We start from the raw sequence: 26552 nt of genomic DNA, 5'->3' as shown, positions 1-26552 counted from the left end.
ACTGACTAAAATTTAAAATCAATTAAACTTTTCGCCGTCTAAACTATAGACCTTCAAAAGTTATCTGAAATTATCTTTCTTTAGTTTAACATTATGGAGCAAACACACAAAATGTTATCTTATATTTTTGTTTGCTCCATGCGCATTTGATATTGCGAAATTCATTTGTTATTTGTGATATACAAACTAGTCCAGAATATAGTGAAGTGCACGTGGCATAGATATTACGATTTTTTTTTTTTGTTGTTGTTGTTGTTGTTGATGTTTATTTGTTTATGTTTGCCCCCCACACACCCCACGATGGGAGATGCGTGACTAGTATTAGAGCAGTTTTGCACACCTGAGCACATGTAAGGTTAAAACGAATAACTAACACTTCTCTTCGATGTTGCGCGTGCGTCACAGTCGAGCCTCTGACAACGGCTGCTGTTTGGCTCACGGATTGCAGCAAAACGGAGAAGTAAGGTGAAAGGAAACGTGAAGATGAACCTCTAACCACCCGTCGTTTAGAGGAACGTGAGGTTTGCAGAGTACGCAACTACATTAACTGTCTAACAATGTTCAACAACCGGAAGTGCTGGACTTCTTACGGAACTGTGGTTTGTGTGGTTGTGAATTATTTTGCAACGCTTGTGGTTGGCGATTTCAGTTACGGCTATGAGACAGACGAGTACATCCTAGCGTTCGTAAATGTCACTTATCGCGATCCAACGACGGGCAGGATTTATACTGAGAAAAGTGAAATCGGTAAGTTCGGTATTGGCAGGGTAGAACCTGTTAGCGGATTGGTAATTCATGCCAGTAGCAATAACCACACTTCCCATGATGCGTGTGATCCTCTGGACACTGACGGATTGCCTCGTCTGCCATGGATTGCGCTCGTCAAACATGGAAATTGCCATGATACTGTGAAGCTACGGAATGTCGCCCATAGCAACGCAAGTGCTGCCGTACTGTACACTGATCAGCCCGGATCAAGACTAGTGAAGATCCCTAGCAAAGGTAAATACAGTAATACATTTGTGTAACGCAAAGAGCTTTTTTTTCTCAAATTAAAAACCAAATTGAAATTATACCAATTATAATTGTAATGGATTTTTTCAATATATGGCTGTTACCAAAGGAACATATTAATGTTTTAAGTAATATTTTTTAGAAGAGTGTGGCATATTTCTCCGCTCCTCCTTTCCTCCCAATTTCTTACACCTTCTAGGTATTCTAGGGCTTAAGACTGCTTTTCAAATTAAGCGGGGGGCGGGGGTACTGGATAGATGCTCATTAATAATCCGATCATTTATTCAGATATCGGAAATGAATAATACAGTGAAATCCGGCGTTTTACAAACCGGAATTTTTAGTCTGGTACATGTTATAGAAATATCAACAGTTTAAAATCCAGAAATATTAAGTGAAAGCATTTGTCTTTAAACCTTGCTGGTCGCAAAAACAGTTTAAACAACATAGTCAATACAATGTCTTAATTCTCAAAACAGAATAAATTTGACTTTGTTTTTATTCTTGACTTCTGTTTAAAAGTATTGCACTACTTTCAAATAGAAGACCTCGCCAGAATTGCCCATTTGTTTAAAAATATGTGCTTGCTACGACATTCTTTTTCAGAACCAGCTGGTTACTCGTCAGATAGTAGGTAGGCCGTGGTGGCAACAACCATACAAAACAGTTAATAAATAAATCTATTTATACTCTGAGACGACCACACGGTCAGGGGGAGTTCACAAGATAGAATATAAGAAATACAGGTCAGGGGGAGTTCACAAGATAGAATATAAGAAATACAGGTCAGGGGGAGTTCACAAGATAGAATATAAGAAATACAGCCACCGTATTTAGCTGTCATGGGCTTGAACCCTGGTCACTCAAAGCACGTGTGCTTGTGCACCTGACACTGACTACTCGACTACGGCTGCCTACTTTTACGAAGTTGTTTCATATGAGCTGCTATGCGGTACAGTATATCGTTCCAAAACTGCTGAATCCCTCCGTTTTGTCTGAGCGACGCCACCAAAAACCATCTGCTAACTAATGAGGGCCGGTTAGCACTCAAAAATACCATGAGCAGCGTCATATTTTAAACAAAGCAATTAAACTTTTGGTAAGACCATCTGTTTTGAAGTATTGCAGTATAGGGGCAACTTGTTACAAAGGAAAGTTTGTTTGTCGTGAGAATTAAGACCATTGCATTATCAATGCAGTTTAAGTCATGTTAGCTGCAAAAGCAAATTAAAGGACAAGATAGCCCAAACACCGTATACAGTAATTTCTTTGTGGCGAAATTTCTATATTATAACTTCGCATTTCTGTGTTTTGTTTTTTTCTACCTCTTATTTAGTAGACATTCGTAAATTAGCGGAACTGCTTTTTTTTTTTTTCCTTCCCATAACTCCAACTCTTCAGGCTGTCACTCCTTACTCTTCCTTTAATTTTTATTTTTTTTTACTTTTAATTTTATTTATTTTACTTTGTTTTATTTTTATTCTTTTTTTAAAATATTATTATATATATATTTTTTATGCGGCTCACCCTGAGAAGCTCAGGCTGCCACCCTGGGGCCGCAGCCAGAGTTCTCTTCCTACTGCCCATGCCAGTGACGGTAACTAGCAGTCTGTAATGCTCAACGGACCATAGACAAAGCGGCCAGATGAACAACATAACCCACACTAAGTAAACACGGACATACATTATCTGGCCTTGACAGAGTCCAGTTTTTCTTCACAAGAGATCCAAAGGCGAAGTTGTGGGAGACCACCGGTGCCGCTTTTCAAATAACACTATATCACTATGCTCTTGAAAATTACGTATATACGTAATTTTCAAGCACTGTATCACCAGCCGGTGATACAGTGCTTACGTGAGGTGATGACTTTGACATCACTTTTAATTTCATACAGCCAAGGTTTTTTTTTTTTTTTAATCATCATTATACGAGGGGTGTTTGAAAAATTCGTGGTGCGAGTTTGAAAGGGTTCGGTATTAAAAAATTCTGTACTTAATGTATAACACTTGGAATAAAATATATATGTATATTCAGCACGACCAGTCAGAGGAATTTATAATAAATCATGAATTCAATCGTTAATCGTATTTATCAGTCATCTGCGAGATTTGTCAAGGGCTCCCGTCATCTGTAACAACCTATGGTGGATACAAGCTAGTCTGTAATCAAGTCGGCAATCGGCAAGCGAAGGCAGATTATGAAAAATCTTTGGCAAAGGATGCAAAGACTTCTGTCCTTGTATAAACTAAAATGAAGGGGATGAATTAGATTGGTTCAACTTGATATCAATAGTTTGACTGTAAATGATCATTCTTAGATAGATCCCGAACTAAATGAGTATTTTGCGTCTATATTCACACATGAGGAGTTATTCAAGGAAGAGAGGGGCAATATGTTTGTCAAACTATAACGGAGTTAAATGATTTTGTAATAACTGAGAACAAAGTGGAGGCGAAATAGTTTTAAACATAAGAAAGGCACTTGGGGTAAATGGGATCTATCTACCCCAGGTCGTAAGGAAGTAGATAGGTTAGTGGTGGCAAAGGAAGTAAACAAACCCTTATGATTATGAGAGAATCCTTGGATTCGGGGTACGCCCCCACGGACTGGAGATGTTCAAATTTATCTCCAATTCACAAAGGGTGACGAGTAATTATAGACCTGTTAGTTTGACTTCTGTTCCAGGAGGTCGGAAGAATTTACAATAAATCATGAATACAATGCAGTAGTGTAGCTATCCTTTTTCGGGCCCGGATGCAAAGAACATGTTCGGCCCCCTACTTAATTAATGAAAATTGCAAAAACAGGAGACAGCCAAAGACGCCGGGCCCAGAGGCAATTGCCTTGCTTTCCTACATGGTAGCTACGCCACTGATACAATCGTTAATCGTATTTAACCAGTGACTCCATTATTTTCCCTGGAAAATAATGGAGTCACTGGTTAAAGAAGCATTGCAGGATCATTTCGACAAGACAGCAGTAATTATTCAGACAGAGCATGGGTTTGTTAATGGGAAGTTTTGTCTGACCAATTTTATTGAATACTATGATGTGGTCACAACGGAACTGGAGGCAAAAAATAATTTTCATATATAATATACTTGGATTTCAGGAAAGCTTTTGATACTGTTTCATATGGAAGACTACTGTACAAATTGGAGGAGTATGGAATTGAGGGCAAGTTGCTACAATGGTTAAAAGTATGGTTGAGTGGGAGAAGACAGACAGTGGTAATCAATGGGTACTGCTCTACGTGGACTAATGTTATTAGTGGTGTCTCTCAGGGTTCGGTGTTGGGACCATTGTTGTTTTGTATATTTATCAATGTTATTGCTGAAGGTATATCAAGATTAATGTCAAAGTTTGCAGATGATACAAAGGTTGGCAGGGTTGTTAATAATAGTAATGACAGTATGCTGCTGCAATAGGATCTGGAAAAGTTGTGTTGATGTGCTAAGAAGTGGCAACTGAAGTTTAACATTGACAAATGCAAAGTACAGCCAGTTCCCGTGTTTATGAGTTTTTTATGTTTTGTTTTTTTTTATCAAGTATCAACAAAATCGAAAATATGAACATTAATTACAAAAAATGAATGTTAAACATTTATAAATACCGCATTTCGAACCACGCGCGTAGTTATACAATACAGTGTACTCCGCTTTACGATATCAATCCGTTCTAGAGACACCATCGTATCGTGAAAATATCGTAATGTGAACCCAATAACACATTGTTTTTTTGGTAATTCGTTCCACGACCTCGAAAATTTGAAATTTTCGCTATATAACTCCCTAAAAGGTCGTTTTTATAGTGTAAATTATATTAGTTACCTACAAATCATTAAAATGTACTACACTTTCTCGTTATCATATGTTCTGTTGTTAGAACCAATTTTGAACGGCTTTGTGATATTTTTCTAAAGAACATTTCTGGAAGTCACGACCATAAAACAATATACACTTTTCGGTTTATTGGGCTTTTCTGTTACTGCAAGCAATTATAGACGGGTAGTAAACTCCACGTTATTGCATTTGCGAAAATACCGATAGCTGGAATTGTGTGATTTTTTTAAAGTTATTATGGTGAAATGTGTTTCCCCTTTACTGTAATCTTCAATCGTATAAAAAATAAATACATTTTCAGAATCTTCTCCATTCCTTTTTTTTTTTTTTTTTTTAAGCTTCTTAAACTTGTTACTCTGCGCAAATCGCGTTAGTTGCAATTTGTGCGTGTCGTTAAAAAATGCTTATGCATGCTATTGAAATTTATAAAGGAAGATTATCTTTGAAACAAACTCCTCTTTAAGCATTTCTGAAGAAGACTTCTCCTTGTGCAGCAAACCAACGAGTGCCGAGCCAATAATGAGTGTACATTTAGTCGATGATGATTAAGAATAAATATTCTTTGACATTTGTAAGTCGTAAATAATTTATTTATTATTATAATTTGCTTGATTTTACAGGCTACGTTTTCATTTCTTTGGATAGATCAATCATTGTTTTAAAATAAACTAATTAGCTAACTAGTTTGTTGAGAACGTAACCCCTATTTTTAACATTATGCCTATGGGAAATAAATTCCCGCTTTACGAGCGCACACTAGGAACGAATTAACTCGTAAAGTTAACTACCTGTATTGCATATGGGTAGCAGTAACCCCAGAGAAATATACCAACTATGTGATGTTACATTCATGGTAGTAGAGAATGAAAGATATCTGGGGGTAATTGTGCAGTCAGATATGAAGTTTTCTGAGCAGTGCAGACAGGCAGCCAGAATAGATCATGGGATCTTGTCAATGATATACAGGAATTTTGCGAGCAGTGATACGGTGATGATTATCCCCTTGTGTAAGGCAATGGTCAGGCCACACCTTGAGTACTGCGTACAGGTCTGGAAGCCTCATTTTAGGAAGGATGTAGAGTTGCTAGAACGAGTACAAAGAAGGGAAACAATACTGGTGAAGGGAACAAAGGGGTGCTCTTATGAAAGTTACGCAAATTGCAGCTTCTGGAGATTAGGCACCTGCGAGGCGATCTGTTTGAGACCTATAAGGCCTTGAATGAATTGAGCAGTCTCAATGCTGATGGATTCTTCATCTTGCTGAGATTACCAACCCGAGGGGGCATATATTCAAACTGAGGAAAGACAGTTGTAGAATAGATGTGCAAAAGTTTGCCTTTAGCCAGCAGGTAGTTGATTGCTAGAACAAACTTCCATCTGTTGTTGCGGAAGTTGATAGCTTAAATAAATTCAAGGCAGAAGTAGACAAATATTTGAAATGAATGGATCAGTGAAACGGGAAGTTTTTTTTTTTTTTTTGGCTGATGCTGTATAAGCTTGCTTTTTTGCATTATGTGCCTCTGCTAATGCTATAAGCTTGCCTTTATTATTATTATTAGCCGTATGGTACAAGGAAGCCTGAGGCTTATGCTGCACCAGACAAAAAAAAAAAAAAAAAAAAAAAAAAATTCCCGCTTTATCCTGAATAAGAGAGAGAGAGAGAGAGTGAATTAGAAGTAGAAGGGAATCACCAAGAAAGCAAGAAAGAGAAGAATGAAGATATCCAGCTCGGGACCCTGGGTTTGCTAAGCCCATGTTCACCAGATGTGAACCCCTGGGATTTTCTTACATCATGTCCCTTTGCTAATGCTAACAATCAACCTCCACACTTTCCCTCCCCACTTCGGATGACGAACCTGAAAGTATGGAAGTTTCGTCACTGACAGTGGATAAATATGAGCTGTAGAGTATATCGTTTATCTGCTCATAACGAATATGTTGAAACTGCAGTAAGTATTTGCAGACCTATGGGCCTGACTTCTGTTCCAGGGAAAATGGAGTCGGCAATTAGGAAGTTATTTCACGATAACCTTCACAAGAACCGATTATACTACAATAACAGCATGGATTGTTGTGATCTTGTCTAATCAGCTACTTGTGACCTGCATCGTATCCGGGTATCATTGTGGGGGGTCATAACGACCAGGTTTTTCAGTGTTTTTTTTTAGATAGGCCTAGGAACACTTATACGCATGGTTAAGGGGGAAATCCCCCCCCCATTATGTCCCTGCTTGACACTACTGATCAGCTACTGCTACCTGTAGTTGCAGTGGGAATCGATGTAAGGAATAAGTTGAAATTTTGATGCTCTTCCACATCAGAGGTTGCTGTACAAATTGGAGAGGCGCCTCCGTAGCCAGGTGGGAAGGAGCAGCAGTGCATAGCACACGCTTCTTGATTAGACCAGTGCAGCAGTGCGTAGCACACGCTTCTTGATTAGACCGGGGTTCAAGCCCATCACCACCAAATACGAAGGATGCAGAAAGGTCAGGGAATGACCACCGCATATCCCCGAAGCAATATGGCCTTAGCTGCTAATGCTCCTAAAAACCAAATAACAAACAACAAATTGGAGCAGTTTGGAAAGGATGGTCGAGTGACAGAGGTTGGTTATTAAGGAGCACTGTTCTTATTGCTCTAATACTATTAGTGGAGTCGAGCTTAGTGCTAGACCCTTACTGTTTTCAATATCTATTAACGATATTGATGAAAGCATATTAACCTGAATGTCTTAAGTTTTCAGATGATACAACGATTGGCAGGGTGGTTAATGACAAGAATCATATCATGCTATGGCAACAAGTCCTAGAAAAATTGACCACATGTGCTGAAAAATGGCATTTGAGGTTTAACAATGATAAATTGAAAAAATACAGCACATGGTTAGCAGTATAATCCCAGAACAGGAAGATACCAATGGGTATCACACTCAAGATGGAGGAGAATGAAAAAGATCTAGGGGTAATTACTTCCAAAAAGTTCTCTAAACAGTGTAGACAGGCCGTTAAGAAAGCTCATGTTCTTTCAATGATATACAGGAATTTTGCGAGTAGGAACAAGGACATTATCCCATCGTATAAAGCAATGATTGAAAAGCATCTTGAATACTGCATAAAGTCTGGAAGCCTAAAAATTTATGGAAAAACCAGTTAAATTATTATTGGAGATGAACAAATTATGCAGTTTTTTTTTGTTTTTTTTTTCGTTGATTTTTGGCAATGTTGTATGAACTTACATCCTTGTGTCATTTGACAGCATACTAAATATGTGCTCTGCTCATGGAAAATCCAAATAGCGTTTTAAGTTTTTCAAACTACGGTCACAGATTATTGGCAAACAGTAGTTATCATCGGTAGTATTGGAAAATAAATAGCAGGGTAAGTTATAAAAATAACTATCTGCAATATATAATATACACTGAGTGATCACTGAATTATGACTACCCCCTATGAAAACTGAATGCGATCCGTTGACCACGTGAGGTACCAGAGTGCGGAGTTAGTCGACCTACATAGCATAGGTACGTTGTCAGTGGTTCGGTAGGTAATAAAATTCCGAGCATGATGGGTAAAAGGAAGGATTCATTGGACTTTGATAAAGGATAGATTGTGGGTGCTCGAAAAGCTGCTGCCTCGATTTCCCAAACGGCTGAACTGGTGGGGTGTTCGAGAGCCTCCATAGTTAAAGTGTGCCAGGACTGGCGTCAAAATGGTCAAACAACGACTGTTTTTTTTTTTTTTTTATGTGAACCGCAAACACGACAGGTATTAGAACCTATAGTACTTAGTACCGTGCTTGGGTTGGAGGTTGAAAAGACAAAAGAAGATATTTGTTGACATTGGACTTGAACTTCTGTAGACTGTAATTTTCAGGAAATACGTATGAAGGAAGGTTGTTCCAGAAAACGGCAGTTGAATGAATAAATGAGAAAGATGAAAAGTTAGTTCTGTGAATTTGAAGTTGGACAGTAAATGGATGTTGGCTGGTGGCTGCACGTGTTCGGACTGTTTTGAAAGAGAGAACAGCAATTATAGAAGCCAATTCAGAAGAACAGTACCCATGGAAATATCTGTAGAAGAGGCATGTAGCAGAAACAGTAAGTCTATGAGAAAGCGAGTGGAGAGACTCTGTTAGAGATAAATCATTAATTAACCTAACTGCCCTCTTCTGAATGGAATCAAGAAGCCTGAGATAGGTTTTGGGGGCACCACTCTAGATGTGGGAACAATATTCCATGGCAGGGTGTATTTGCGATTTATACAAAGTGAGCAGCTGTTTGGAAGAAAAGTAATGCCGAGAGCGAAAGAGAAAACCAAGTTTTTTAGATGCAGAGGAAGCAATATTTGTAATGTGCTTGTGCCAAGAAAGATTAGAAGTCAGAGTAATCCCCAAAAGAGATATATCATTTTGTCTAGAAATCGGAGTGTCACTAAAGATAAGCATAGGAGCAGAAGAATCCTTTTTGCGAGATATAAGACAAGACTGAGTTTTAGAAGGGTTGAAATCAACTAAGTTGTCTTTGCCCCACTGGAGAATTACCTGAAGATCGGCATTTAAGGAATTGGTAGCAGATTTTCGAGAAGTTGAAGCTGATTGAGCAGGACAAGGTTTCTCAAAATGGAAAGTGGAATGCAATGTGCTATCATCGGCAAAACTATGGATAGTATTTCCAGTCAATGGAAGAAGTTCATTAATATACAAGAGGAAAAGAGTGGGGGAAAGAACTGAACCTTGGGGGCCACCGGCATTAGTGGAGAAGTTAGAAGACAGAGAGCCATCTACCATCACCCTCAGTGAGCGATCAGAGAGAAAACTGGATAACCAATTACTAAAAACAGTTGGCAAACCATAAGATGGAATCTTGTTTAGAAGACCTTTATGCCAAACACAATCAAAAGCCTTTGAGATGTCAAGATGAACTACTTGAGTTTCACCGAACCTTTCCATTGAATTAGTCCATAAATGGGTAACATAAGCCAGAATATCACGAGTGGATCGATACTGACGGAATCCATAGTGGCGATCGTTGAACAGATGGAAGGTTTCTAGATAGTTTAAGAGTTGGCGGTTAATTGATTTCTCCACTACTTTAGAAAGAGTAGAAGTAATTGCAATGGGACGATAATTGGATGGGAGGGATTTGTCACCCTTTTTAGGAACTGGCTGGATATGAGCAAATTTCCAATCAGAAGGAAAAACACCATTGGAATAAGAAAGTGAAAAAAGGCGGCAAAGAATAGGAGTAAGTTCATGAGCACAGGTTTTGAGAACAAGTGGAGAAATACCATCAGGACCTGGAGCTTTCTTAGCATCAAGATTCATCAAAATCCTTTTGACGGAAGACCACAGGAGGCATTGAATGGAGTGTGTTGGGAATGGTGGGAGGTGTTTTACCAAGATCATTAATACATGAGCTGGAAGAAAAATGGGATGCTAGCAGGTCAGCTTTATCTTTGGCTGAAGTGATAAGAGAACCATCTGGTTTGGACAGAGGTGGGAGCAGAAATGGGCAAAAGTTGCGGCCAATAGCTTTGGCAAGAGACCAGAATGCTCGGCTACCATTAGGGCAAGAAGCAAGTTTTCTACTCTTAGCCTGTTCAAACTCTAGTTTGGACTGATTAATAACTGCTTTAAAATTGTTGCAAGCTTTGGTGTAGGCAGAAAATGACACTGAAGAATTAGAAACAAGCCAATTACGATATGCAACATTCTTCTCTTGAACAGCCTTAGCACATTTATTGGAAAACCAAGGTTTAGATAATGGACGAGATTTTAAAGTGGAGTGTGGGATAAAGGATTCCATTCCTGCAAGAATAATTTCACTGACACGATCTGAGCAAACGTTGACATCAGAAGTTTTGAAACAGTAATCTGACCAAGGAAAAGAAGAAAAGAAGTCTCGCAGGTCATCCAATTTTGCATTCTTGTAATGCCAAACAACACGAGGTTGGGAATAGCCATGAGATAAAGGTTCCATTGGAGAAGAGACAATCACCAAGTTGTGATCTGAAGTGCCTAAAGGAGCTCCCACTTCGACCGTGTACTTAGAAGGGTTGTTTGTGAGAAAAAGATCAATCATGTTGGCTGTATGATTAGGATTGTCCGGTATTCTTGTAGGTAAATGAACAATCTGTGCTAGGTCATTGGTAATTGCAAAAGCCTCAGCATCTCGATCCGCTGGGTCGGTGACTAGAAAATGGAAGCCAGCTGGAGTTGTGAACATTAAAATCACCAAGGAAAATTTCCTCACTGTTATGAAAGTTGGACTGGAGAAAGTCAAGTTGCAAAGAGAGGAAGTTAAAGAGCTCCAAGTGATTAGTTGAGTTGGGAGAACGGTAGAGACAACAGATGAATTTGACACAATGAAGTAGAGCGATTTTAAGCCACAGAAGATCAAAGAGAGGAGATTCCAAATTGCCAAGTCTCTGACAGGGAATATCATAACGGACATATGCACAAGTACCACCTTTGAAGTGAAAGGAATCATACAGCGAATAGGTTAATGTTAGAGGTGAGCCCCGGGTCCGACGACGCGAACAGGCGCAGCTCTGTTGAAGAGTTGACTACCCAATACAATATGGACCAACCCGGAACAATATCTGGCATGACCATGTGTCGCACGTATGGGCTACCACAGACGACCCCTACGGCATACTCTCCTAACCAAGGTTCATCGTCATAAGAGACTCGCCTGGTGCAAAGAGCATGCAAGTTGGACGTTAGAAGACTGGAAGAAGGTGTGCTGGTCGGATCAGTCACGTTATTTACTCCACACCGTGGATGGTCTTGTACGAATTTGGCGTCAACAACATGAGGCTCTTGATCCATCATGCACGGTAACAAAAGTGGAGGCCGGTGGAGGCGGTTGTATGGTGTGGGGCATGTTTCACTGGCAGGAACTTGGACCCCTGGTGCATGTGGAACAACGTATCAGTGGTCTCCGCTATCGTCAACTGCTTACTGACTGTGTACACCCCTCTACGTTACACTTTTTCCCGAATGGTGATGGTGTCTTCCAAGATGACAATGCACCGAGCCATCGAGCACTTGTTGTGCAGGAATGGTTTGAGGAACAAAGTCTGACTTCCAGCATATCGATTGGCTTCCAAACTCCCCCGATATCAATCCCATAGAGAACTTGTACGCTATGGAAAGACATATCAGGCGTCTGGATACACCAATCACCTCCAAACCTGCATTGCTGACAGCATTACACACACAGCTTGGTTGGCCAAACCTCCCGAACGCCTCCGACATCTTGTTGAATCAATGCCACATCGAATAGCTGCTGTATGTACCGAAGGCAAAAGGAGGACCTACGAAGTATTAGGTAGGTGGTCATAATTCAATGATCACTCAGTGTATGGTAACAATTTAATAGTACAAGTTTAACCAAGTATGAACTGGAAAATTCCCATTTAGTTTTAATTTGTACTACGAACTTTTTGGTAGTTATGATTTTTTGTTTGTTTTGTTTGCTTTTTAGGAGCATTAGCAACTAAGGCCATATTGCTCCGGGAAATGCGGTGGTCATTCCCTGACCTTTCCACATCTTCCGTATTTGGTGGTGACGGGCTCGAACCCCGGTCTAATGAAGAAGCGTGTGCTACGCACTGCTGCTCCTTCCCATCTGGCTACGGAGGCGCCTTGGTAGTTATGAAAAGGCAAACGAAGAAATAGAGAAAGTCTCTGATAATAATGTAGCTTTTGACCTATAACCATTCCAACAGCACTTATAACTAATCCAGAAATACTGGAATAGTTATGGGTGCTTGTTAAGATAACATGAAAGCCACATATGATGAATTGATTAGGCTGTAGTTTGAAACTATATGGGGATTCAGAATGATTTGTATTCACACAGAAGTAAGATTGAAACAAACACCATGTACTGTATTACACTTTTTAAACATAGTCAGACAAAACGACACATTTCTGCCACCTCTTAATACACTTCCTCAGGACCAGTTTTGTAGAAGTCCTCTGACAGTCCTTCAACCCACAACTCGGCAGCAGAAATCATATCAGCAGCAAAGTGTTTTCCACGAAGAATGGAATTCAGGGCAGGAAAGTGGAAGAAATCCCCTCGTGCGAGGCCAGAGGAATAAGCAGAATGCGGTAATATTTCAAACTCACATTCGTGGACACACCTTACTGCAGCATGCGAGGAACGCACAGGGGCATTATCGTGGAGCAAGCCCACATCTTTTGACAGCTTTCCCAGTCTTTTCTTTTTTTTTTCTCTTATGTGGCTTTACAAGGCGGTTGGAATAATTCACTGTCACAGTACAGCCCTTTTGAAGGTAGTCTGTTAGTATGACACCATGCTGATTCCAAAAAAACCGACAGCATCACCTTATCAACACTTGATTTCCCCTTTGCCTTTTTGGGGGTAATGATTCTGCATGCTCCAATTGTTTTGACATTTGTTTAGTGATGGGTCCAAATTTCATCCATGGTGACTAGCCGTGGAAAAAACTCTTGATTTTCCTGACATATCGACAACATTGCACGTGTACATTGTGCTCTTTCCTTCTTTTGGTAAGGGATCAGAAGCCTGGGAATCAGTCTAGCAGCCACTTTACTGTTATGCAATTCTTGATGATGTTCTCCACAGAGCCTATGCTAATTTGGAACCGTGCAGCTAGTTCTTTAACGATATTACGGCGATCTTCGAGGACTAAAGTCTCGATTTTTGCAACACTCTCATCTGTTACAGCAGTTTTTGTGCGTTCTGGGATTTCTTCATTATGCACTGAAGTTCTTCCACATTTAAGTTGTTTATACCAGTGCTACTCAAAGTGTGGTCCGCGAACTGTTACCGGTCCGCGACGAGATAAGTATAGAAATTGAGAGTAATTCGTTTTTATTGTATTTTACAAAAGGTATCAGTCCGCGACAGATTAGAAATAAAAGAAACTGGTCCTTCACCATAGATAGTTTGAGAAGCACTGGTTTATACTAATGTGCAAAAACAACACTGTAACCAGTGGGCAGTATTCTCCATAAACACGACCACATAAGTTATTTGTGTGGTTGCTATAGAGATTTCAAAGTATCAAACAAACAAAAAAATCATCTTTCTATCAACAACTATTTTCTGGGTGAATAGAAATATTTTTTAACACCCCCCCCCACCCTCGTAGAGATGCGAAGTTGATTGTGGGATCGTTTTTTAACAAAGATCAAATACTGAAATAAGAACAGATAGTTCAAGGGATATTGCTTCAGTTTAGGAGCTGATAAAAAGATACATACTGCGAAAACTTAGTTTTAAGTCAGCAATCCTAAAAAAAGAAAGAAAAAAAAAATCACGGCTTCGATCTCTTTACCTGTCTGATTTCTGCTGACTAATTTTCCCTGCTGCAATTCCTAGATATTGATTTTTCCTGACCAAATTCCATCCTGATATCATTGCTAAATTCTTCGTTGATTCGGAGTAGTTGCTGGAGTTGCTCCTCGGTTGCCGCGTAGAGCTTGATGCCATCACCCACCTAATGTACATTAGGTGGGTGAGGGTGTACAGATTTTTCCTAGCTTCTTCGAGTTTATATCAATACTTACTGTTGTTGAGCATGGGGCAGCTGGTTGAGTGCTAAACAAAACAGCAGTGAGCTCAGGGCATCTCCCTGAAAGATTCCTCTCCTGAGAAAGATCGGTCTGATTCTTATGTTCTCGATTTTGATGGTGGTACTCCTTTTCGCCATCGTGGCTTCTAGGAAATTGGTCACTTTCGGATTGACGTTGTAGATCTTCAGCGTCTCTGTTGGCCAGCTGTGAGGCAAGGAGTCGAAGGCCTTGCGGTAATCGATGTAGGCCGTATACATGTTGCGGAACTTTTTGTAGGCTTGCTCTATAATGGTGGCGTCAATGGTTAATTGTTCCTTGCATTCTTTCTGCTGTTTGTCCTTGATGTTCTGGCTCTCCAAGTGGTCTGATATCTTCTTGATTATGCAGCTGGTCAGGATGTTGTACAACGTTGGGAGACAAGTGATCGACTTGTATTTCGCCGGGTTTCTTGTGTCTTGGTCTTTAGCCTTCAGATATGTAATTCCTTGAGTAAGAAACTATGGGATTGTCTTTGAGTGCCTTATCATTTGGGTGAACAGCTCTGCTAGGTGCTTCTGTATGCAAATGAGCTTCTTGTACCAGTGATTGTGGACGTTATCTATTCCAGGGTTCATCAGTTGTAGAACTTCCTGATCGCCTGTTGTATTAAACTATCAACTTCCAAACGACAGATGGAGGTTTGTTCCAGCAATTAACCACCCGCTGGCCAAAGGCAAATTTCCGCACATCTATTCTACAACTGTCTTTCCTCAATTTGAATTTAAGCCCCCTCAGGTTCGTAATCTGAGCAAACGGAAGAATCCCATCAGAATTCAGCGTGCTCAACCCATTCAAGGCCTTATACATCTCAATAAGATCACCATGCAGGTGCCTAATCTCCAACCGCTGCAATTTGCGAACTTAAGCCTTGGTAAGAGAACCCCTTCGTTCCTATCACCAATCTTGTTGCCCTTCTCTATACACGCTGCAGCAGCTCTACATCCTTCCGAAAATTAAGTCTCCAGCGCTGTACGCAGTACTCAAGGCGTAGCCTGACCATTGCCTTATACAAAGGGATAATCACCTCCTTTTCTCTACTAACAAAATTCGTGTTAGTAGGAAAAATTCAGCATTGCTCAGAAAACTTCATATCTGACTGCACAATTACTCCCAGGTTTTTTTCATTTTCTACCATTCTAAATGTAGTACCACACAGTTGGTACGCTTCTCTGGGATTACTTCTACCCATATGCCATACTTGGCATTTTTCAATGTTAAACTTCAGTTGCCGCTTGTCAGCCCGTCTGCCCAAATTTTCTAGCTCCTGTTGCCGTAGCACATTGCCATTACTATTATTAGCAACCCTGCCAACCTTTGTATCATCTGCAAACTTCAACATTAAACCTGATATACCTTCATCAATATCATTGATAAATATACAAAACAACAGTGGACCCAACACCGAACCATGGGGTACTTTACTAATAACATTAGTTCAAGAAGAGCAGCGTCCATTGATTACCACTCTCTGTCTTCTCAACCACTATTTATCCATACATACCCTCAATAACATACTGCTCCATTTTGTACAGTAGTCTTCCAAGCGCAACAGTGTGAAAAGCCTGAAATCTAAGTATATGATATCAAAATTATTTTTTAGCATCCAGTTACTTTGTAACCACATTATAGTAACCAATCAAATTGGTCAGACAAGACTTTTCCTTAAAAAACCCATGCTGTGTCTAAATTATTACTGCAGTCTTATCTAGATGATCATGCAATGCATCTTTAACCAGTGAATCCATTAATTTCACCGGAACAAAAGTTAATTACTGTAATTACTTGTGTAATTACAGTAATTAATTGTAATTGCTCGGTCACCCTTAGATCTGCGTTCGTGAATCGGGGATACATTGGGTATGTTGAGCGTCTAAAAGATCCTGGAATTTCTCCCATCTCCGCGTACGTTCTCTGTATCGAGTGACAGTGACCTGTCAATGCCAGAGGTTTGACAGTGCGCGGGTCATGTAGAATGTAATATGTTGTGCCCATTGTTCATCCGGCCTGTCAGCCGCCGGGCCCCTAGTGGGCCCGACGTTACTATACCCATCGACGGCGACGCCAGCCTGGTGTACCAATAAGACTAATTGTACTCTGGCAGGTACTGCCACCTACTTTCCTGAGATTTCAGTGGCTAGGGCCTTAAAAAACAAAAAAAAAAAAAAATATATATATATATATATATATATATATTCGCGGTTTGCTTAATAATACAGTTTGTTTAAACAATGAGTGGGGTTTTCCCTGAATGAGTTTCTCTAGAGGTCTAATAGTGCGGGCAGTAATTTTGCTGTATTAGATTAGGACCTGTGGGGTAATACGCTGTGTAAGAAAAGTTTTTTTTTTTGGGGGGGGGGGAAGAAGACTGGTGGGTAGAAGTAGAAGAAAGGGACTGACAGGGAAAGTAGTCCCTCGTTTTTCAGTGGCAGACCCATGCCAATCTAGAAGAAAAAGTGGGGTGACGGGAGGGGAGGAAACAGTGAAAGCGTCGCCTCACCCTCGCCTGGGAAATGGGAAAAAAGCAGGCTGGAACAGATGTCCAGCCCCGTTTGCCAGATGGCCTTCCTCAGCTTTCAAGGGAACCGTCCACGGTTCAGAGGACGTACGTTTGGACATCTCCAGTCCTTGGGGAATTAGCATTAGCATTAGTAGAGGCATATGATGCAAGAAAGTAAGCTTATGCAGCATCAGCCAAAAAAAAAAAAAAAAAACTTCCACTTCACCCCTCCGATCGTTCGAAATACCTGTCCAGCTGAGCCTTAAATTTATTTAGGCTATCAACTTCCACAGCAAGGGATGGAAGTCTGTTCCACCAACCAACTACCCGCTGGCTAAGGGCATATTTCCGCACATCTATCCTACGTCTGTCTTTCCTCAATTTGAATTTTTATCCTCTCAGGTGATTATTCTGAGCAAGAGGAAGAATCCCATCAGCATTCAGCATGCTCAAACCATTCAAGGCTTTATATACCTCTATCAGATCACCTCGCCGGTGTCTAGTCTCCAGACACTGTAATTTGCAAAACTTAAGCCTTTCTTCGTAAGGTCAACCCTTTGTTCCATTCACTAATCTTCTTGCCCTACTCTGTACTCGTTCCAGCAGCGCCACATCCTTCTTGAAATGAGGCCTCCAGACCTGTATACAGTACTCAAGGTGGGGCCTAACCATTGCCTTATACAAGGGAATAATCACCTCCCTCTCATTGCTAGAAAAATTCCTGTATATCATTGACAAGACACCATGAGCTACTCTTGCAGACCGTCTGCACTGCTCAGAGAACTTCATATCCTCCTGCACAATTACCCCCAGGTCCTTTTCATTCTCTGCCACTGTCAGTGTAGTACCACAGCGCTGATACGTTGCTCTGGGGTTGCTGTTTCCCATATGTAGTACTTTACATTTGTCAATGTTAAACTTCATTTGCCACCTCTCGGCCTATCTGCTCAACCTTTCCAGATCCTGTTGCAGCAGCATAGCGTCAGTAGTGTCCTTAACAACCCTACCAACCTTTGTATCGTCTGCAAACCTGGACATTAAACTTGATATACCATCATCAATATTATTTATAAATACAGAAAATAATAATGGACCCAACACTGAACCATGAGGGACTCCACTAATAATATTACTCCACGAAGAGCAATATTGAATGATTACCGCTCTCTATCTTCTCCCACTCAATCATCCCTTTATCTGTAGCAGAAATTTGCCTCCAATGCCGCACGGATCCAATTTGTGCAGGTCTTCCATGTACAACAGAATCAAAAGCCTTTCTAAGATTCAAATATATGATATCAAAGTTATTCCCTGCATCCAATTCCTTTGTGACCACATCATAATATCCAATCAAATTGGTCAGACAAGACTTCCCCTTAAGAAACCCATGCTGAGTCCAAGCTATAACTGAAGTCTTGTCTAGATGATCTTGGAGTGCATATTTAACCAGTGTCTCCATTAATTTCCCTGGAACAGAAGTTAAACTAACAGGTCTGTAATTACTTGTGTCAGTCTTTGATTCCTCCTTTGTGAATTGGGGTCACATTTGCACATCTCCAGTATATGGGTACCTCCCCTGAGTCCAAGGAAGCTCTCATAATTATGGCTAAGGGTTTGCTTACTTCCTTTGCTACCTCCTTTAATATAACTGGATAAATCCCATCCACGCCAGGTGCCTTTCTTGTGATTATCTTCAACAATTTCTCCGCCACTATACTCTCAGTTATTACAAGATTGTCTAGCTTTCTGCCAGAGTTGAATACACCTCTGGCATTCCCCTGCCTGAATAACTCCTCATGTGTGAATGTCAATGCAAAATATTAATTTAGTTTATTAGCTACCTGAGCAGGATCATCAACAGTTGAACAATCGATATCAAGTGGACCAATCTGATTCATCCCCTTCCTTCTAGAGTTTACATAAGTAAAGAACTCTTTGCTGTTTTTCTTTGCATCCTTTGCCAAAGATTTCTCATGATCTGCCTTTGCCTGCCTAACCTCCTTTGTGACTTGGTTACATACCAGCTTATATCTATCATAGGCTTCTGTGTCACGTGTTTATTTATATGTATCCAATGCATTTTTCTTCTCTGCCATGTGTCTCATTAGTTAATCAAACATCCATTTAGGCCTAAATGTTGAACAATATTTCTTAGTTGGTATGTAAAGCCTAGTAGCTTCCAAGATTAATTCTTTGAATGCTTCCCATTTTGAATTCGTTGTTGGACATCATCAGTTGGTCAAACCGTATAGAATTTAAATACTGTCTCAGACCTTCGTAGTTGCCTTTACGAAATCCCACTTCAGCTCACTGTGATCACTGCCACCTAGTGGTTCCTTTATCTGCAGATTCTTAATGCATGAAGAATCTCTACTGATAATCAAATCAAGAGTATTGCTCCCTCTAGTTGCCTCCGGAACATGCTGATGTAGAAAACAATCATCCAATAAATCCACAAAAGCCTTGCTAGTGTGTAAGTGACCAACCCAAAAATTCCTGTCAACATTTGGGTAATTAAAATCCCCCATTATAGGACTCTCTGACTTACTGGCCCACTCTATCTCCCTGTACAGTTTCTTATTATACTCATCAGAGTCATTAGGCCTATAGCACACTCCTACTCTCAATTTTGATCTCCCAATGCTTATATCACACCAAATGGACTCGACACTGCACTGTCCAGCGATGTCGACTGGCTTCACTTCCTTGGATTTTATGTGTTTCTTAACTAATAGCATAACCCCTGATCCCTTCCTATCCTGTCTATCCTTTCTGTAGACGTTGTACTCCCCAAATTCCAGTTCTGCATTCCTTATATCTGTATGACACCACGTCTCTGATATCCCAACAATATCCGCCTTTGATGCTTTGAGCAATACCTCAAATTCATCAAATTTATTTACCAAACTCCTAGCATTGGTGTACTGGCAAGTATACATGCACCTGTTCCTATTCTTAGCTACCCTAGCAAAACTTTTTTGTCACCTGTTAATTTCCCTGAGTCCAATAATGCTCTCATAATTATGGATACGGGGTATGCTTAGTCCGATTCCGCCTTGTTTAATATAACTGGATAGATCCCATCCACGGCAGTTGCCTTTCTTACGTTTAATTTCAACAATTTCTCCACCACTTTGCTCCCAGTTATTACAAAATCATTGAGCACCGTGTTACAGTTTGATAATCCTCTGGCATTTTCCTCCCTTAATAACTCGTGTGAATTTAGATGCAAAATACTCATCCAGATTATTAGCTATCTGAGCAGATTATCAACAGTTGAACCATCGATATCAAGTGGACCAATCTGATTCATCCCCTTCCTTTTAGAATTTATATGAGTAAAGAAGTACTTACTGTTTTTCTTAGCATCCCTTGCCAAAGATTTCTCGTAATCTGTCTTCGCTAGCCTAATCTCCTTTGTGACTTGATTACAGACTAGTTTATAGCTCCCGTAGGCTTCTGTGTCACCTGATAATTTATATACATTCCATGCATTTTTATTTTCTTGTCTGCCACGAGTCTCATTAGTATTAGTTCATCTGATATCCATTTAGGCCTAACAACCCTAACATTTAGGGTGGTTAATTGTGCCAGATTCAGGAGCGGATTAAGGTCGGTTGAGGCCCCGGGTGCAGAAAATATTGGTTACCTTAAAAAAAAGAGAGACAGGGAAAATAAAAATACATGTTAACCATTTTTTAAATAAATAAAAAATATTATGTACTATTAATGTTTTATTTCCAATAAAATTTGAATATAATATATGTATAATATAATTAATAATAGCATAATAATAATCACAAAGTTTTGAACTAATAGTTGAACATATTAGTTCAACTATTAGTGGAACTAATATGTTCAACTAATTTGTTGGGGTTTTGCGTATAAAGTTGGGGTTTTCCGTGGACCTTTCAGAAGTCGGGGCCCAGGGCGCGCACTCGGTGCGCCCGCCGTTAAATCCGCCTCTGGCCAGATTATTATTATTATTGCTCTTATATTATTTCTTCCTGATTGGGGGATTGCACTGCGTGACGGGTACTCCTACCAAGTACACAGCGTGGTTGGAATTTCTGGTGTTACTGTTGGTCGAGGAACTCTCTGACTATCGTACAGGTGATGAGGATTGCAACTTTCTGGAGTTTCTTTGAGGTATTCTCTGGGAGACCTATTTCTGCTAGGCTACTATGTGTAGTCTTTGGCACCATACCGGTGGTAGACATGATGATTGGGATGATCGTTACTTCTCGCCTTTGCCACATTTGCTCGTTAACTTGTCTGCTTGTTAATAAGAGTGACTGCTTCTACAGGGATGGGATACACTTAAATAGAAAGGGTGCAAGAATATTTGCTGATGCTATCGAGGCAGTGTTAGGTGGTTCGGAAAACTGCTGGCTTGGGGGGATACATGGACTAATGGATTCACAGTAGCCACTGGAAGAGGTGAAAGTGATTCTTGCACTGCTTCTATTGGAATGAGCAGCAGCCTGGAAAAGAAGATGCAGAGGATTTCAGAGACTGCTGGGAGTCATTGCAGTACAAGGAAACACATGATTTGTGTTAGGGTAGCTAAGAATAGGAACAGGTGCATGTATACTTGCATGTACACCAGTGCTAGGAGTTGGTAAATAAATTTGATGAATTTGAGGTATTGCTCAAAACATCAAAGGTAGATATTGTTGGGATATCGGAGACGTTGTGCCACACAGATATAAGGAATGCATAATTGGAATTTACCGAGTACAATGTGCACAGGAATGATAGACAGGATAGGAACGGAGGAGGGGTTATACTATTAGTTAAGAAACACATAAAGTCCAAGGAAGTGCAGCCAGTCAACAAAATCATTAAGCACCCTGTTACAGTTTGATAAACATTAAGTGGAGGAGAAATTTCAACAATTTCTCCTCCACTGGCATTTTCCTCCCTTAATAACTCATGTGTGAATTTAGATGCAAAATGCTCATCCAGATTATCAGCTATCTGAGCAGGATAATCAACAGTTGAACCATCGATATCAAGTGGACCAATCTGATTCATCCCCTTCTTTTTAGAATTTATATAAGTAAAGAATTACTTACTGTTTTTCTTATCATCCCTTGCCAAAGATTTCTCGTAATCTGTCTTCGCTAGCCTAATCTCCTATGTGACTTGATTACAGACTAGTTTATATCTCCCATAGGCTTCTGTGTCACCTGATAATTTATATACATTCGATGCATTTTTCTTTTCTTCTCTGCCACGAGTCTCATTAGTTCATGTGATATCCATTTAGGCCTAACCGCCCTAGCATTTAGGGTGGTTAATTGTGCCAGATTATTATTATTATTGTTCTTATATTATTTCTCCCTGATTGGGGGATTCCACTGTGTGACGGGTACTACTACCAAGTACACAGGGTGGTTGTTATTTCTGGTGCTCTTGGTCGAGGAACTCTCTGACTATCGTATAGGTGTTCAGGATTGCGACTCTCTGGAGTTCCTTTTAGGTGTTCTCTGGGAGACCTATTGCTGCTAGGCTACTGTGTAGGGTCTTTGCCAATATACCGGTGGTTGACATGATGATTGGGATGGTCGTTACTTCTTGCCTATGCGACATCTGCTTGTTAATTTGTCTGCTTGTTAAAAGGAGAGACTGCATCTACAGGGATGGGATACACTTAAATAGAAAGGATGTAAGAATATTTGCTGATGCTATCGAGGCAGTGTTAGGTGGTCCGGAAAACTGCTAGCTTGGGAGAACTAATAGATTCACAGTAGCCACTGGAAGAGGTGAAATTGAAACTTGCACTGCTTCTATTGGAATGAGCAGTAGCCTGGAAAAGAAGATGCAGAGGATTTCAGAGACTGCTGGGAGTCATTGCGGTACAAGGAAACACATGGTTTGTGTTAGGGTAGCTAAGAATAGGAACAGGTGCATGTATACTTGCGTGTACACCAGTGCTAGGAGTTTGGTAAATAAATTTGAACAATATGAGGTATTGCTCAAAACATCCAAGGCAAATATTGTTGGGATATCGGAGACAGTGCCACACAGATATAAGGAATGCATAACTGGAATTTGGGGAGTACAATGTGTGCAGGAATGATAGACAGGATAGGAAGGGCGGAGTGGTTATGCTTTTAGTTAAGAAACACATAAAGTCCAAGGAGCGCAGCCAATCGACATCACTGGACAGCTCAGTGTCGAGCCAGTTTACTGTGACATAAGCACTGGGAAATCAAAATTGAGGGTAGAAGTGTGTTATATGCCTAATAACTCTGATGAGTATAATAAAAAAAACTATACAGAGAAATAGAGTGGGCCAGTAAATCAGACAGTCTTATAATGGAGGATTTTAATTTCCCGGATATTTACTGGAATTTGTGAGTTGGTCACTCACACACTAGCAAGTCTTTTGTGGGTTTATTGGATGATTGTTTTCTACATCAGCATGTTCAGAAGGCAACTAGAGGGAGTAATTCTCTCTGATCTGATTATCAGTAGTGATTCTTCATGCATTCAGAATCTGCAGATAAAAGAACCAGTGGGTGACAGTGATCACAGTGTACTGAAGTGGGATTTATTCAAAGACGTAATTACCATTAAGGGTAAAGGAGAGGGTTTTTGTTTTCGTAAAGACGACTACGGTGGTCTGAGACAGAAATTAAATTCTATACGGTGGAACCAACTGATTATGTTACCACTGCAAATTCAAAATAGGAGGCATTCGAAGAATTAATCTTGGAAGCTACTTGGCTTTACATACCAACTAAGAAATATTATTCAAGGTTTAGGCCTAAATGGGTGTCAGATGAACTAATGAGACGTGGCAGAGAAGAAAAATGTATTGGATACATATAAATTAAAGGTGACATGGAATCCTACAACAGATATAATCTGGTCTGTAACCAAGTCACAAAGGAGATTAGGCAGGCATAGGCAGATTATGAGAAATCTTTGCCAAAGGATGCAAAAAGAAACAGCAAAGAGTTCTTTACATATGTAACCTCTAGTAGGAAGGGGATGAATCAGATTGATCCACTGGATATCAATGGTTCAACTGTTGATGATCTTGCTCAGGTAGGTAACAAACTAAATGAGTATTCGACATCTACATTCACACATGAGGAGTTATTCAGGGAGGGGAATGACAGAGGTGAACTAAACTCTGGCAGTGAGCTAGACGATTTTGTAATAACTGAGAAGAAAGTGGAGGAGAAATTGTTGAAGATAAACATAAGAAAGGCACCTGGAGTGGATGGGATATATCCAGTTATATTAAAGGAGGCAGCAAAGGAAGTAAGCAAATCCTTAGCCATAATCATGAGCGCTTCCTTGGACTCAGGTGAGGTCCCCATGGACTGGCGATGTGCAAATATGACCCCAGTTCATAAAGGAGGATCAAAGGCTGACACAAGTAATTATAGACCTGTGAGCTTAACTTCTGTTCCAGGAAAATTAATGGAGGCACTGGTTAAAGAAGCACTGCAGGATCATTTAGACAAGACTTCAGTTATAGCTCAGACACAGCATGGTTTTGTTAAGGCAAAGTCTTGCCTGACCAATTTGATTGGATATTATGATGCAGTCACAAAAGAACTGGATGCAGGGAATAGCTTTGATATTATATATTTGGATCTTAGAAAGGCTTTTGATACTGTTGCACATGGAAGACTGCTACACAAATTGGAGCAGTGTGACATTGGAGGCAAATTGCTGCTACAGATAAAGGGATGATTGAGTGGGAGAAGACAGAGAGTGGTAATCATTGGACATTACTCTTCGTGGAGTAATATTATTAGTGGAGTCCCTCATGGTTCAGTGTTGCGTCCATTGTTGTTTTATGTATTTATAAATGATATTGAATATGGTATATCAGGCTTAATGTCCAAGTTTGCAGACGATACGAATGTTGGTAGGGTTGTTAATGAAACGGATGATAGTACACTGCTGCAACAGGATCTAAATGAGTAGATGTGCTGAGAGGTTGAAAATGAAGTTTAACATTGACAAATGTAAAGTACTACATATGGGAAGCAGTAACCCCAGAGTAACGTATCAACTCTGTGGTACTACACTGACAGTGGTAGAGAATGAAAAGGACCTGGGGGTAATTGTGCAGCCAGATATGAAGTTCTCTGAGCAGTGCAGACGGTCTGCAAGAGTAGCTCATGGTGTCTTGTCAATGATATACAGGAATTTTTCTAGAAGGGATGAGGAGGTGATTATCCCCTTGTATAAGGCGATGGTCAGGCCACACCTTGAGTACTGTATACAGATCCGGAAGCCTCATTTTAAGAAGAATGTATAGCTGCTGGAATGAGTACAGAGAAGGGCAACAAGATTAGTGAATGGAACAAAGGGTAGCTCTTATGAAGGAAAGTTTAAATTTTGCAAATTACAGTGTTTGGAGACTAGGCACCTGCGAGGTGACCTGATTGAGGTGTATAAAACCTTGAATGGTTTGAGCATGCTGAATGCTGATGGGATTCTTCCTCTTGCTCAGAATAATCACTTGAGTGGGCATAAATTCAAATTGAGGAAAGGCAGTTTTAGGAGGATGTGCCGAAGTTTGCCTTTAGCCAGCGGGTAGTTGATTGTGGAACAGACTTCCATCTTTTGTTGTGGAAGTTGATAGCCTAAATAAATTTAAGTCTGAGCTGGACAGGTATTTGGAACGAACGGAGGGGTGAAATCGGAGCCATTTTTTTTTTCTTTGGTTGATGCTACATATTTGCTTTTTTGCATCGTATGCCTCTACTAATGTTAATATTAATGCTAATCTCCTCGACCTCATGTCCCAGGTTCGTGTACCTTCTACTTTTTTCCTCATGGGGTTTCTGGACATTGCTAGTGGTGGGTACCGCTATGTCAATCAAGTAAGTAGCCTTTTCCATCTTGTCCACAAGGGTTATGTCTTGTCTGTTGTGTGGGATGTTCTTATCCGTTATTGTTGCGCGGTCCCAGTACTGCTCTTGGGTTGGGGTCTCTAGTACTGCCTCTTCGTACTTGTAGTATGGTACACTTTGTTTAGCCAACTGGTATTTCCTTATTATTATTATTATTATTACTGTTAGTCGAGGAACTGTCTTTATTATTCTACAGATGTTCAGGATCATGTCTTTTTGGAGTTACATGTAAGTGTTCTTTGGGAGGTCTATTGCTGCTAGGTTCTTATGGAGACTCTTTGGCACCATGCCTGTGATCGATACAGTGATCGGGATGGTCATTACTTGTTACATATGCCACATATCTTTGACGTCCTTTCTTGGGTCTGAGTACTTCTTGATCTTTTCCTCGTATGTTTATTGTGAAGGTTACTGGTGTTGGGCACTGCTATGTTGATCAGTTATTTAGCCATTTCCTTCTTGTCAATGAAGGTTATGTCTGGTCTATTGTGTCCGCCTGGTCCGTTATGCTGCCACGATCCTAGTATAGCCTGAGTAGAGGTCTCTCGTACGGCCCGAGGCTCGTACTTGTAATACAATAAACTTTCTTTGATCAGCTGGTATTTTCGAGCTCGCTTTTGATGTATTATCCTGGCCTCCTGGTCCGTCTGGGTGATCATCCTACATCCTGTGGTGATGTGCTCGATTGTATCTGTAGTCAG

At 40.3% G+C, this 26552-nt stretch overlaps 1 protein-coding gene across 1 annotated transcript in view; it reads left to right on the top strand.

Moving 5' to 3' along the window:
- The first annotated feature begins 461 nt into the window (after positions 1–461).
- Positions 462–26552, top strand: part of LOC150080782 (RING finger protein 150-like) — a 169505-nt gene continuing 143414 nt past the window's right edge. The window contains exon 1 of the mRNA XM_090380966.1: positions 462–1002. Within this exon, the coding sequence (XP_090237092.1) occupies positions 558–1002 (445 nt within the window). The 5' untranslated portion in view covers positions 462–557. The remainder of the gene's footprint in view (positions 1003–26552) is intronic.

This window comes from Mastigoproctus giganteus, chromosome 9 (genome assembly GCF_048544385.1).
Source record: "Mastigoproctus giganteus isolate SK-2022 chromosome 9, ASM4854438v1, whole genome shotgun sequence".
Taxonomy (NCBI): domain Eukaryota; kingdom Metazoa; phylum Arthropoda; class Arachnida; order Uropygi; family Thelyphonidae; genus Mastigoproctus; species Mastigoproctus giganteus.
This window is presented reverse-complemented; position numbering and strand designations above follow the sequence as displayed.